Source organism: Electrona antarctica (assembly GCF_951216825.1).
Source record: "Electrona antarctica genome assembly, chromosome: 6".
Lineage (NCBI taxonomy): Eukaryota > Metazoa > Chordata > Actinopteri > Myctophiformes > Myctophidae > Electrona > Electrona antarctica.
Window position 1 is genome coordinate 31,995,841 of NC_136811.1, and position 14,716 is coordinate 32,010,556.

General features: G+C 46.0%; 1 protein-coding gene across 1 annotated transcript in view; it reads left to right on the plus strand.

The window, feature by feature from the left end:
• The window catches only part of bmper (BMP binding endothelial regulator), a 29,408-nt gene that overhangs the window by 6,317 nt on the left and 8,375 nt on the right, over positions 1-14,716 (plus strand). Inside the window, exons 3-10 of the mRNA XM_079502972.1 lie at positions 3,642-3,741; positions 7,989-8,071; positions 9,270-9,360; positions 10,093-10,175; positions 11,033-11,132; positions 12,063-12,172; positions 12,755-12,889; positions 13,399-13,503. Of these exons, the coding sequence (XP_079359098.1) occupies positions 3,642-3,741; positions 7,989-8,071; positions 9,270-9,360; positions 10,093-10,175; positions 11,033-11,132; positions 12,063-12,172; positions 12,755-12,889; positions 13,399-13,503 (807 nt within the window). The remainder of the gene's footprint in view (positions 1-3,641; positions 3,742-7,988; positions 8,072-9,269; positions 9,361-10,092; positions 10,176-11,032; positions 11,133-12,062; positions 12,173-12,754; positions 12,890-13,398; positions 13,504-14,716) is intronic.

A 14,716-nucleotide genomic window follows, 5' to 3' on the forward strand; every position in this document is an offset into this window, starting at 1 on the left:
AGATAGGCATGATGGAAAAGGTTGGCCGAGAGAGACTTCAAAAGGGAATGGGACAGAGGAAGAGAGGTGGGATGAGATGGACAGACATTGTGGGAAAGAGAGAGAGAGATGGACACAGGAAGAGATGGGCAGAGGGTGAGTGTGAGGAATAACAACTGGAATGCCTTGTCGCCCCCTAGTGGTGGTGTGTCAGATAGGAAATATCCAAATGGTAAAAGTCAAGACCTAAGGTTCTAGTAACTCTGAAGTTGGTGTGTAGTCGTCGAATATTCAAAATCTCCCTGTGCACGTGCATGCACGCCATCTAGGAATTTGAGGAATTTACTGTGTAACGGTGCATGCAGCCTTTTGACTTGAACAGTACCAAGGTTCAGGTTGAAAAGTTAAGAGGTTATCAAATGAAAGAAGCAATCTTCATCATCTCCCTGTCTTCCTCCCTGCTTCTCTTTATGTGCCACTCATGCACACACACACACACACACACACACACACACACACACACACACACACACACACACACACACACACACACACACACACACACACACACACACACACACACAAACACACTCCCGCGTTCACACACTTGTAAACATACCAACGCCTCATCCCTCCCCAGGGGGCCACTTCCCTGGAGACAGAGACAGACAGTCCAACAGTCCAATCAGGGCCCTCTCCCAAACCACCCGCTGGCCAATAGAAAGACCCGGAGGATCATAGCAGCATGTCCAGTGTTTATGAGGCGTGGCGACCCATCGTAACCTTTGACCCCGACGGAGAGGCGGGGGGTCACATCTCTTTACACCACTTAGTGCTAATGGTGGCCCAGTGGAATGGCTTTGAATGTGTGCTGGCTGGGAATTTATATTGGAGGGTAAGACAGAGGGGGCTGAGTGGAGGGAGAGAGAGGGTAAGACAGGGGGCTGAGTGGAGGGAGAGAGAGGGTAAGACTGAGGGGGCTGAGTGGAGGGAGAGAGAGGGTAAGACAGGGGGCTGAGTGGAGGGAGAGAGAGGGTAAGACTGAGGGGGCTGAGTGGAGGGAGAGAGAGGGTAAGACAGGGGGCTGAGTGGAGGGAGAGAGAGGGTAAGACAGAGGGGGCTGAGTGGAGGGAGAGAGAGGGTAAGACAGGGGGCTGAGTGGAGGGAGAGAGAGGGTAAGACAGAGGGGGCTGAGTGGAGGGAGAGAGAGGGTAAGACAGGGGGCTGAGTGGAGGGAGAGAGAGGGTAAGACAGAGGGGGCTGAGTGGAGGGAGAGAGAGGGTGAGACAGGGGGGGCTGAGTGGAGGGAGAGAGAGGGTAAGACAGAGGGGGCTGAGTGGAGGGAGAGAGAGGGTAAGACAGGGGGCTGAGTGGAGGGAGAGAGAGGGTAAGACAGAGGGGGCTGAGTGGAGGGAGAGAGAGGGTAAGACAGAGGGGGCTGAGTGGAGGGAGAGAGAGGGTGAGACAGAGTGGAGGGGGAGAGAGGGTAAGACAGATAGGGCTGAGTGGAGGGGGAGAGAGGTTGAGCATTATAGGTAGAGAGTGGGAGAGTAAAAGAGATGGAGAGAGAGATGGAGTTAGACGTGGAGGGGGAGAGAGACCAAGAGTGAGACAAACATTGAGGGGCAGTGTGATAAAGGAGGTAGACAGGAGCGAGGAAACGGAAAGAAGAAGAGTGGACAAAGTTTTGTGCGACCGCATGTGCGCACGCACGCGTGTGTGTGTGCGCGTGTTTGTGCATTTTGTCTGTGTTTATTTTGTGTGTGCGTGCGTGCGTGCGTGCGTGCGTGCGTGCGTGTGAGGGGGCTTGGTATGTCTTGATGTGGGTCTTGTTTGGTACATAACTGTACATACGACAAATACATCAAATCATGTCAAATCATGTCGCTCTTTCTGCCTTCATCTTCATCATTCCCGTTCTGTCGACTCGTCACTCTTTCCATTCATTATTCTGGAATATCTGCCCATCCATCTCTTATTTCATTTAATCTGGCAAGTAATAGGAGGATGTAGCCGAGCCATTGAGCTCAACATGTGCATTAAAGCTGCAATCCAGAACTTATTTTAATGACTGAAACATCATCGTATAGCACATCTGCATTGCTTGGAGGTGGTCTCCTTACTTTTCCATTGAGAGATTAAACCCTGGTGTCGGCTATAGGACACCCACTGGTTGACAAGTAATACTGCCTGCATGAAACTTATAGTTTTTAAGCGAGTTTTAAGCCTCCCCCGCCAACATTTGCTTGTGTTTGATCTGCATGGAGTGTGAGAGAGAGGTTATGTATTATTTCCATACCCAGACTGTGACAGATGTTGTATTCAGCTCCCATGTTTAGTTCTGTGCTCCAACTCATCGTCACAAACAGAACTTGTGTTGCTGTGCAGGGCTGACAGTGGCTTTGCATGGACCTCCATGGTAACAACCTCCAGGCTCTCTTTCTCTCTCACTGTACTCTGCTTCCCCTTTAATCCATCTCTGTGTTTCTTTCGTCCTTTCTTCCCTTACTCACCCCTCAACTTTCCATTCATAGGCTAGGCTCCCCTTTCTCCTCCTCTCCTCTCCTCTCCTCTCCTCTCCTCTCCTCTCCTCTCCTCTCCTCTCCTCTCCTCTCCTCTCCTCTCCTCTCCTCTCCTCTCCTCTCCTCTCCTCTCTCATGACATCATTTGTACCCAGTGTGGTTAGGTCTAAGGCAAGCAGCACAGCTAAATTAAACTGCCCGATTTTATTTTTGCCATTTGGGGCCACAGTCATCCTTTGATCCCTCCTCGTTACAGTTAGCCAGCGAGGTGGCAAGGGATCCAGGGGCCACCACTATATAAACAGGCAGTGTGTAAAAAAAAATGTGTGGATAAAGTCGGTCATAAAACCAGGGTGTGAAAGTCATGTAGATTAAAACAGGGGAGAGCGAAGGACAGATGGAAAGAGAGGAGGGAGGTATGATGGTGTGGTTTGTTTTGGAGGAGTGAGTGCAGCCATCTCAGATGTGTGCCAAAGGTGATTTGGGTGTTTAGTTTTGTTGGTGTTTTGTTTTGGCTGGGTGATTTTGCCAACGCCGAAAGCCATTTTTCCCCCCAATAAAGTGAGTGTTTACACGTTGTGGGAGTGAGAGTGTATTTGTGTGAATGGTGGGTATAGAATAGGAATTTTGAGATGAAAGCTTTCCTGGGCAGAGTATGGCATGTCGCCATGCTAGTGCTGCCTGCCAGCGCCAGGGTTAGGGTTTCCATTCCCAGAGCTGCTCAAAGGGTAGAGCACAGCACTAAAATAATGGTTCCATTCCCTATAGTCTAGCTCAGTGGTTCAAGCATGACACTAACATTGCAATGGTGGTTTTCCATTTGCTTTATAGCTCAAAAACATGGATCCAGGCAGAAGGAGTAGGGGTTAGGCACACATCAGTGCAAGTCACTTTGGCTTAAAAGCTTCACCCAAACAACATACATTCTGCACCAATAGTGCTATTAATTTAATTTAATTTTGTCACTGGCTAATCAATAAATTGACAAATCATCTATTCCCCCTCAGTCCCTTTATGTCTTATGCACAGTTCCACGCACTCCCTTTTGTACACCCCTCTCTCTATCTCGCTATCTCTATATTCTTGTGAGTCTTGTCCATGCCTGTGCCATTCTGACGTCCTATTTCTGCATCTCTCCAGGACGGTAAAGCTGACTGTAAGCAGGAGAAGTGTCCACTGGTGTCGGAGGATTGTGCCCTGGTGGTGAAACAGACTGGAGCCTGCTGTGAACGATGTAAAGGTAAGATGGACAGACAGACAGACCGTGCCCATTCTCATTCTCCCAGCGTTACGCACGCACGCACGCACGCACGCACGCACGCACGCACGCACGCACGCACGCACGCACGCACGCACACACACACACACACACACACACACACAGTCACACACACACACACACACACACACACACACACACACACACACACACACACACACACACGTATACCCTATATTGATAAACCCTTCCCAGCAGGAAAGCCAGAATATCATTAAGGATGTTATTATGTCCTGAAAAAAAGATTTTGGATGACTTGAGGTACATTTCTTTCTCCCCTGAGAGTGTTTCTCATGTTGTAAGATAAGGTCACACTGGAGCAGGGTCAACACAACAAAGGTTATGTTTGACTACATGGAAGACAAGGGTTGAGACACATAGGAAGGGAGATAAAAGCCTGTTGAAAACTGGTTCAAATATGGCATGACAAAGACCTGACCAAAGGGACAAAAACTACTGCAACGGGAATCAGTGGAGCTGTTTGATCAGATGTAGACATGGGATGAAGACATTGTGAGAATAAGTATGTAACAGAATTGATAATGGTACCTTTAAGCACATGAACCATAGCATCATTATCCTGGGCATGCTATAAAAGGCAAACATGTAAAAATGGCCGACATACAAGTTCACAACACGTAGCAATGTACCGCATTGTGAACTTGTAGACCTGCTATTTTTTTATAAAGAATTTTGGTGTAGTGGGAAAAAGTAGGACGCCAAAGAGAGACAGCAGTGGCTCAGGAGGAAGAGAGCGGGCATCTTGGAAGCGAAAGGGTTGATCCTCGACTCCGCCTAGCTTCATGTCAAAGTGTTCTTGAGTAAGACACTGAACCCCTAACTACTCCCGATAAGCAGGCAGGCGCCTTGCATGACTGACTCTGCAGTGAATATGTGTGTGAATAGAAGAAGGTGAAATTAATTTTAAAGCACTTTGAATGGTGTTCGGTAGATGAATAGAAAGGTGCTATGTAAGTTAATTTACCATCATGGTGCCCAGAGAATTACCTTCTGATTCTGGTGACCCTGTGGCCTTTCCTCTCGCAAGAGCATTAGGCAACATTGTCCAATTTGCACACAGGATTACAGTGCCTCTCACATAGCCAGATGTTCAGAGATCTCCGCCTACTGAGACGTCTGGGGAAAACTAAATCCAGAGAATGGCCTTGTACGGTGGAGAAAACAAACGCAAGCCAAACATACACCCAGTTTTGGAAACCAATCCTGATATCATCCCATATGAAGGAGTGCATTACTTTTTGCATTGATTGTATGTGATGCTGTTCTTTTTTTTTTACATCTTCAGATTATTATTATTATTCATTTGTTTTCTTTTCGGCTTACACCTTTATTTAATATTTTGTATAGAGGGACAGAAAGTAGGCTGACAGGAAATGGGGGAGAGAGATGGGGGAGTGACATACAGTAAAGGCCGTCGGGATCGGGAGTCAAACCCGCGGCACACTGCCAGACTCGGACTACCGGCCAAGGTGCCTGGACCGCTGAGCCACAGCCCAGGCCTCATCTTCAGATGTTTACACACAGTTTTTAGCCCATTCATTGAATTTTAGATATCTCCACAGTTGTATCAGTAGGCGGAGATCTCTGATAATATAAAATGGAATAACTTGTGGGAAGCCGTGATGTATCCTTTGCACCACCCTCAGGCCAAGATATCAGGCCATTTCACACATGATATCTCAATCTAAGGCAGATTGTAGGAGGAACCCTACTGCTGTAGTGCGGCCTTCCCTATAACGGCCCATGGCCTCCTTCTGTGAATATACAATATTTTCTCCCCAATTTACATCATGAAAGATCATTTTACATTTATTTATTTTTTACACATCATTATTTATATTAAGTGCTAGCGTGTGCATTTAGAATGGGATCTACCTATGCACACATACATACTGTACACATTTAGGCACGCACGCACGCACTCTCCTCTCCTCTGCTCTGCTCTCCTCTCACACAACACACGCACACCACACACACACACACCACACACACACACACCACACACACACACACACACACACACACACACACACACACACACACACACACACACACACACACACACACACACACTGAGAATCCTGCTGTGTACACATACCTTTGCTAGTTAGTTTGCTACACCAAGTAGCATGGGGACACTCACTCACACTGGGGGCGCGGCCCTTGTGTGTTTGCGGTTGTGTGTTTTATGAGACGGCAGTTCATTAAGTGAGGTGGAACCCATTCAAGTTGGCGGTGGAAAGCCCCGTGTCGCCACGGCAACGTGTGTCAGTTTTCTATTGTTCCCTGTAGAGTGTGGTTGACTTGTGGTTCCATTGTGACACAACCAAAGTTAGGACAGAAACGGTTGGTTTGGCCATAAAAAGCCAGACAGCTCATATCTTCATCATCTCTACACTCACAGACACTAAGCAAATGTACACGTTGAAATGGTGTGATTCCACTGTATAGTAACATACAGGGAAATACTGTGCTGTGTAAACTGGGAAAAATGGCTTTTGGTACCTATGATTGGGAAAGAAGGAAATTATGTTCAATTCTATTCTATTCTGTTCTGTTCTGTTCTGTTGTTTCTTTGCCACTTCTGGTCCATATGTCCCTTGTGGCTATAGATTCAATATTCTCAGATGAAGTGTTATTTCTGCACAGAAAGACTACAATCCTATACGCTTAAAACAAGGGATTACTATGAAATAATGTTACAGTATTGTAGAGCTACCCTTATAGGTCGATTTGGTTGTTACAAATCCCCCCACATGTCTGTACTGTATGGCTTGCAGAAATGAAAGCAGGTCGATACATGCGATTTGATTTCATCCTATGGAAAGTTTAGCATTGATCTCGGTCCACTTACAGTAAATGGGATAGGTGAAATGAATAGGCTATTAATTTAGTGCTGAGTGGGTGGCTGGGGAGGGCATGTACCGTGTGGTCGCTGTGGAGTCTACAGGTCCTCCAGAGATGGTGTCAGGTTACTAACAGCCTCTTATCAAACTGACTATGGATCCAAACACACACTTCCCTGGACGACTTCGGAGATATGATACACACAGCTCCAAGTGTGTATGCGCGCGCGAGTGTGTGTGTGTGACAGAGAGAGAGAGAGAGAGAGAGGGAGGGAGAGAGTTGTTGTGTGTATGAATGTCTGTGTGTGCACATAATAGACTATGACAGACAGCATAATAGAGAATTAGAGACTGATGGTCTACTCTACGTTGTTATGTAGTATGTTAGGATGTGGGAGATAATAACTTCAGTATTCAGTAACATGCATACATACTGTATGTAATGCATGTTACTGAATACTGAAGTTATTATCAGCCATATCCTTTGGTGATGCTAAGGCGACTAAAGATACTCTTCCTTGTGCATGCATATGTTCAAAGTTCAAACACACACACAAATACACACTTCATGTGTAATGGCTTATTTATACTTTGTCGTATTGTATATATTGTGTCGCTCCGAGAAACTGGATCAGAGAACACATTAATAGAAGCAAACACAATAACAAAAGCAATTAATGAAAGCAAACAGACAGATTGGAACAGAAAAAGAAGAGGAAAAAAGCACATCCGTGTGGCGGTCCAGACCCGCCCCATGTCCGAAACGGTCAAGAAAAGACAGAGTTACCGTTACATCCAGACCCCCAGGAACGCGCCCAGGGGGCCGGGCCGGTTCCGGCGAGCCGCCCTGCGTCCAAAACTGTTGAGATGTGGGGGTCCCCAGGGGGTCCCTGTACTGTACTGTACTGTAGTGTACTGTACTGATACACATGAAATCATCATATATACACTTAATATGTATGTGTGTGTTAGGCTGCACAACAGTGACACTTGGTTTTGAAAACCAACCAAATGCAATTTCCGTGCTCAGACACAGCCAGCCAGCCAGCCAGCCAGCCAGCCAGCCAGCCAGGCAGCCAGCCAGCCAGGCAGCCAGCCAGCCAGCCAGCCAGGCACACACAAAGCTGTGTGTGCAAAATGGTTGCACCACTTAAAAAGACCTGCAAAAACACACACTCAACAAAAAAAACAAAATGACATCCGAATGAATTATTTTCCATACTATGCCACATCCTAGTTTTAGGCTGTTCTCCCCACACACTCTTTATTGTTGACCTTGAATATTGTCAGTTTTCTTTTTTTTTAATGAACTGCTAATTTGATTCTCTCTGTCTCTCTCAGGTTGTCAGCTGGACGGGAGGTCTTACAACAGCTCAGTGTCCTGGACCAGCCCGGCCAAGCCCTGCATTAACAGGCGCTGTCAGGTCAGTGTGTGTGTGTGTGTGTGTGTGTGTGTGTGTGTGTGTGTGTGTGTGTGTACTGCATTTTGTGTGTACTGCGTTTTGTGTGTGTCTGTTTGGCTGCTAATGTTTAATGTATACATAGACAGGCTAGTGGGTTTGTGGACATGGCCAGTTGGCTGATGTTCCAGTGCTCTTCTGCATGGCTTGCTAACATAATCTATGCTTTTGTCACTTGACATGCCTGTGACCTTTTTTGCTCATTCATCCATTGAATGTTCCGAAATATCACTGGTTAATCTCCTGCTTCATTCATTCTCGTGTCATCCACCTCAGCAAAAAATACATAACGCTCAACCAGTCAAAGGGTAGTTTTTCTAACACCACTATGGGAGGTATGTGCGCACATACACTGATAACTTAACCCTGCGTCATTGATGCCCCCGGTATGGCTGGATGAACGGAGAGAATAGAAGCTCTGGCCTCAGAGAGTTTTCGGTTTGAATCATGTGTGGATAGGCGAGCAGCTGGATGTGTTATCAAAGCTCATTGTCATTAAATTTTAAGTCAGGCGCACTGCCATTTCAGTTTGGACGTCACTTTGAAAAGTCCCAGCTTCAGACAAAGACGCCAAAGAAAAGATGAGGGCATCCTTGAAATTCTTAAAGAAACAAGTTTGTGTGGATTGTGTGGTTTGTGCACGTATGTGTAAGCACCACCAGCCACCACACGTTTGTGTGCACATATGTATTATACGTGGATATGTTCAGAATGGCATGTTCCGAAATATCTACTGATTAATCTTGTGCTTAATTTTCCAAGACATCAGAGCTAAATATGGACATGAGTTTATTGATTTAGCTCACTCTTTGTGATCTCAAATCAGTAAACTGAAAAAGAAGAACTTTACGTTTGCTACATGCCTGCCTGTCACTTTTGGAGCAACAGAAAGCTCCTGTTGTATGAGTAAAGGGAGTTTGTATTGTATGTTGTATATTTTAATTTATTGTACCTTTTTTAAGTTTTTATTCATGGGTTTTCGATTATTGTTTGGACCCAATCTTTTATGTCAATAAAGTAAACAACTAACTGGAAGGTCATTTGTGAAGGAATTTAGAGATTTTAGACCAGTTATTATGGCTATCTATATATCTGTTGAGATATGGACTGCCATATCATTAAAAGATTGCAAAATAAGACTATTATTTTGTGGTTGTGACAGGAAGGTGTCGTCACAGAGGCAGAAGTGCAGTGTGTTGTCCACTGCAAGAACCCCAAGATCCACCCCAAGAAGTGCTGCCCCACCTGCCCTAGTGAGTACACCAGGACCACACACCAACTGAACGCTGTTCAAAGCCCTCACACTGAAATCGTCAGTGTTTATTTAACTCTGCGAGTGTACAAATGAATAAATGAACACTGAGGATGTTACTGTGCAACGTCATGTCTGTTCTGGGAATAATGTGTTGCAGCTATAGCAATAAAACTACCACACATTCCCAACCCTAACCCTGAACAAAATATGAAGAAAAAAGAAAAAACAACAACATAAAAGTCATAATAAAATTGACAATGGAAATTGATGCATCCACAGTCACAGCCAAGTCTACTTATTCCACAGTGGGGGTGTGGGGGTGTATTGGTACTTTAAATTCACCAATTCAATTGATTTACAATGACATCGCCTGTATGGTCCGAGCCATATACCGTCTTTTTCTTTTTGAGCGGTGTACACCACTTCAATACTTGGCTTTGTGAGTCCCTATATCCCTATGTCCCTATGTCTCTATGTATGTTTAGAGTAAAAACTAAAAACGTACCACTGGGTACCAGTGGGTGGCACTGTCACAAACTCACCAACTGACCACTGCAGCACACACACACAGCACACACACACACACACACACACACACACACACACACACACACACACACACACACACACACACACACACACACACACACACACACACACACACACACACACACACACACACACACACAGATCCCAGATCCTTGTCATAATGTGTGCGGTCATCTTTTAGGTTGCATCTTTGAGGGTCGTCTGCACAAAGAGAGGGAGGAGTTCAGTCCAGAGGGGAAGGCCTGCATCAAATGCACCTGCACTGTGAGTGTCAATCCTTCTTAAGCAACAGATACATCACCTGTATGCCTTTCCTATGCCTACACACTCAGAAAAGTCCTATATTTGTGGTACAAAAATGTAAGCCATTTGGTTACATTTGTACACTGTCAGAGGTAAATGAACACAGCTACTTTTACTGAGGAATGGATATTACTGTATCACAGTTATCCCATTTTTCGACTATATTCATGTATGTATTTTTTCATTTCCTTCATCCATCCTATCCCTTCCTTCAGTAAACAAAGCAGAGAGGTGTCAGAGGACACACGCTGTAAAATCCTCAGTGTTGTGTATCCATTTGTATCACAGAGAGTGTGCGCGTGTACCCTTAGGGGTCCGTTTTGGTCACATTCTGTACACTCTCGGAGCACTGAGGACTTATACTGTGCTAAAGACTTGTTAACACATTCACACCTAGCTGTGGGAAGAAGTGGCGAGAACCAAACACTTTATATAGTACATTATGCAATGTGCACGCACGCATAATATCACTTAATTAGCCACAGGTGAGACAACCTCCATGTCTGCTGCACCAGGCTGGCGCCATCCCCTGTCCCAGTCACACCCCACTGTCATTAATTTCTAATTGTACAACAAACCTTTATGTAGAATCCTTTATGCACAGCAACAGCAGAACTAGATGAAGCTATGCCGATGGTTGGGTAATAAACCAGAGGCGACATTTCAGAAAAGAAATAGGGGATGGCACAAAAAGTTACCACTTAAGCCCTGTTTAAAAATCTAAATCTGCTATTTTTCCACTATTTTTTCAAAATGTTGGCCAAAATGACGCAGACTCCAAATGATGCCCCTGTATTAAAGTATGTGTGTTATTCCAGGGAGGGCGGACCCTATGCGTGCGTGATGTGTGCCCTGTCCTATCCTGCCCTGCCCACCTCAGCCACACCCCACCTGGGCAATGCTGCCCCCGATGCCTTGGTAAGTGTCCGAGTTTACAGCCTCCTTTGAAGGACGCTAAAGCCTGATTTAATAACTCACGCCGTGCAATGCACAGCGAAACATGTAATGCTGCGATACGTCAAGCTTCTGCATGTGCCGTTTATGGTGCACGGCGCCAGCACACATTAAAGTATACTAGAGCGGTGCCCGGGGGGCCAGTGCCCGTGGGAGCCTGGGCAGGGGCCCAGGCAGAGGAGTTTTGTGGCGGTTCTGGACAACCGTGGGTCTGACCGACTCGACACCGGGAACTGCACTTATATCGGGATGTCAGAAGTTATGTCAGCGGTATCCCCTTTTATGCCCATATATGGAGTTCTTTGTCAGGCATGCCCAAATATGGAGTCTATGCAGATGTCAGAATGATGTCAGAAGTCGGTGGGACGAACCCGTATTTAGGCATGCCCAAATATGGAGTCTAGCCCGGGCAGAGGCCTTGTGATGTCAGCTGTGGCCCGGGCAGAGGCCTTTTGTGGCGGTTCTGGACAACCGTGGGTCCGACCGACTCGACACCAGGCACTGCACTAGTGCCCCTGTGGGGGTGTGGAACATGTGTGTCGAATTTGAAGTAGGTGGGGCGAGCTGTTCTCCAGTTAAGTGGATTACAGTACAGAAGTACACACACACAGAGACTTGGTGCATTTATAGTTAGATTTTGACAAACACTACATGTGAAATATGAAATGTGCAAATAGTAGTAATTGTAGTAGTAGTTTTATTTTCATCATTAAAAGAGAAAACACATTCATACAATGCCTGCATTTGTTATATTTGAAAACATAGACCAATAAGCAATCCAAAAATGTGACATACTATAACACTTTCTCTCTCTCTCACTGTCTTTATGTCTCTCTCTCTCTCTCTCTCTCTCGCTCTCTCTTCGTGTCACATTCCTTCTCTTCCCCCTCCCAGGCCAGAGGAAGGTGTTTGATCTGTCGTTAGGTAGTTGTCTGTTCCACAGTGAGGTTTATGAGAACGGAACCTCCTTCAAACACGACAACTGCACCATCTGCACCTGCAAGGTACAGAGACAGAGATTCACTTTGCTGTTTGCTGTATTCTTGCATAGCCAGACAATCGGATATCTTCGACTATCTGTTTGGTGTATTCTCGCATAGCCGAACAATCGGATATCTTCGCCTATCTCCACCTGCTAATCGCTGGGGGGGGGGGGGGGGGGGGGGGGGGGGTAACCTGACTCCGCCAGATGGGGCAGCAGAGAGTACACTGTGTTCCCCCCTCCTGCTCCCATCTGGGAACTCTCAGGCAGACTTGATGCCCGGCCACAAAACGGCCTGGCCAATCAGCAGCAGCTTCTAGCAACTTCTAGCAGCAGCTTCTAGCTTCTAGCTGCTGCTGATTGGCCAGGCCGTTTTGTGGCCGGGCATCAAGTCTGCCTGAGAGTTCCCAGATGGGAGCAGGAGGGGGGAACCCAGTGTACTCTCTGCTGCCCCATCTGGCGGAGTCAGGTTAGGGGGGGGGGGACAATATAAGGCAATCACAGGAAAGTTAACCCGTCAACCTCATGATTCACGCCATCTGCAACTCCGCCCGGAATAACATTTTAGCCCTCTGCCTTTCTCCCTGGTCATCTGCCTTCCCAGGATTCCACTGTGGCGTGCAAGAGGCGCTGCTCCCGGCCAGGAAGTTGCCATGGTGACCAGTGCTGCGAGGAGTGTCTGTCCTATGTGAAGGTGGAGGAGGTGAAGTACTGCCGTGTCAGGAACAAGATCTACAGGGTGAGAGGAACAGCAATTATCATGTCTGCTGCTTTAAACCACTTTGCCTAAGTCAGACATACTTTTTTCCCTCTACACCAAATCTCTTCGCCGAATATAGCCGATCTACAAGTTTACAACGTGTTACATTGTGAGCTTGTAACGTTTATTTGCAGAATGTTCATTTATTATGACATGGCCACTACGGGGACGCTCGGGTTCATGTGGTTAAAGTTGGACAGATGATGACTGATAGGTGGGATGGAGGGATGGGTGGGTGGGTGCACTGGGTGGGTGGTGCAAAAGATTAGGAATAGATACATCAGTGGTTCTCAATTTGGCTTTTTTATTGAGGTATTAAAAATATCTTAAAAGTCCTTAAATTGTCACCCCAATCCAAAAAAAGGAAAAAATAAAAAAAGAATCATGGACCCCCCCCTGGGACTCCCGACCCACAGGTTGAGAACCACTGGTCTACATTATTGTGTGTTGTTTAGCGTGCAGTCAAACGTAATGTGTCTCTCTTTCAGGAAGGGGACATGTGGTCATCGGTCAACTGCACCCTGTGTGCTTGTGTCAAAGGCAACATTGAGTGCCAGCCCAAGCAGTGTGTACCCATCACCAGCTGTCCCTCGGTGAGTGACGGGTCCACCACACACTCACAAGATTTTGCGTTGTTAACGTCACTTCCTCAATGTTTTGGACGGAAATGTTTGAATGAGAAACTTCTCTTGTTATTAATACTACAGCTCATAAGTCAAACTGTCTCAAACTAAATGGTCCAAAAAAGACCAAACTCACTGGATTGTCTTTAACTTCACACATAAGACATGAAAGACATTGAAAATCCTGATTAACAGGCAAAGCGATCATAAAGAAATCCTTTTGCCCAAAACTTCACAGCACCAGATGAGGCGTGAAACAGAAAATTGTCTTTTGTACAAACAAAACCGACTGGATCACGTTTTAGTTTTTTGATGAACTGGTTTGAATCTTTTCCTTTGGGCAGAACAGAATCTGTGGCTGTGTGTTTTAATGCAGTGACGTGCAGTGTTTTACTTGAATTAAACGCAGTGTACGCAGTCAGAACTGGACTAGGATCTGCGTTTTAGAGCAGTGCAGGGTTTTACTTGAATGAAGCGTGGTGTGCGTACGCTGTCAAACACTTTGAGTAATGGCAGAAGGAGGCGGGTTTACATGCACCTCACCTGTTGTTGAGGTGAAACAGAGGTTGTCTGTCGCTCCGTGATGGAGTGGATTCTTGAGTGCCTGGCTGTCACTTAGTCACAGCCAGTGTCAACGTGATCCAAGTTCACACGCTTCCAGTGCTTCCTCACCTGTTGCTTCTGGTCATCACAGGGGTGTTTTCTTTCCCCCTTTGTTTTCTTTCTTTCTTTCTTTTTGAAAGTATCAAATCGTCGATGTCAGGTGGAAGCCTCGTATGTCCAAAACCATTACTTTTCAGGGGTAAAGAAATAACCTACATTCCAATGGATCCAATGTACAGTAGTTATTATTATTTAGTCACAAGCTCTTGTTAAAGGACGACTTCACCACTTTTCAACCTATCTTCTTATAATTGGTCCTCACTAATGTTCATGATAAAATAGCAAGTTTCTTCTACTTAGTCTATCATAGGATGGCTGTGGGCAGTTGTGCCTACTAGTGACATCATCATTATGCTGATTTTTTTGTTGTAAACTAAACTTTTTAGCTTGGATTCCCCATCGATGATGTCACTCGTAGGCGGGTTTCTGAACTGCCCACAGCCCTCCTATGAGACACAGACCGAGTAGATATGAACGTTAGTGAGTACCAATTATATGAAGATAGGTTGAAAATGGGTGA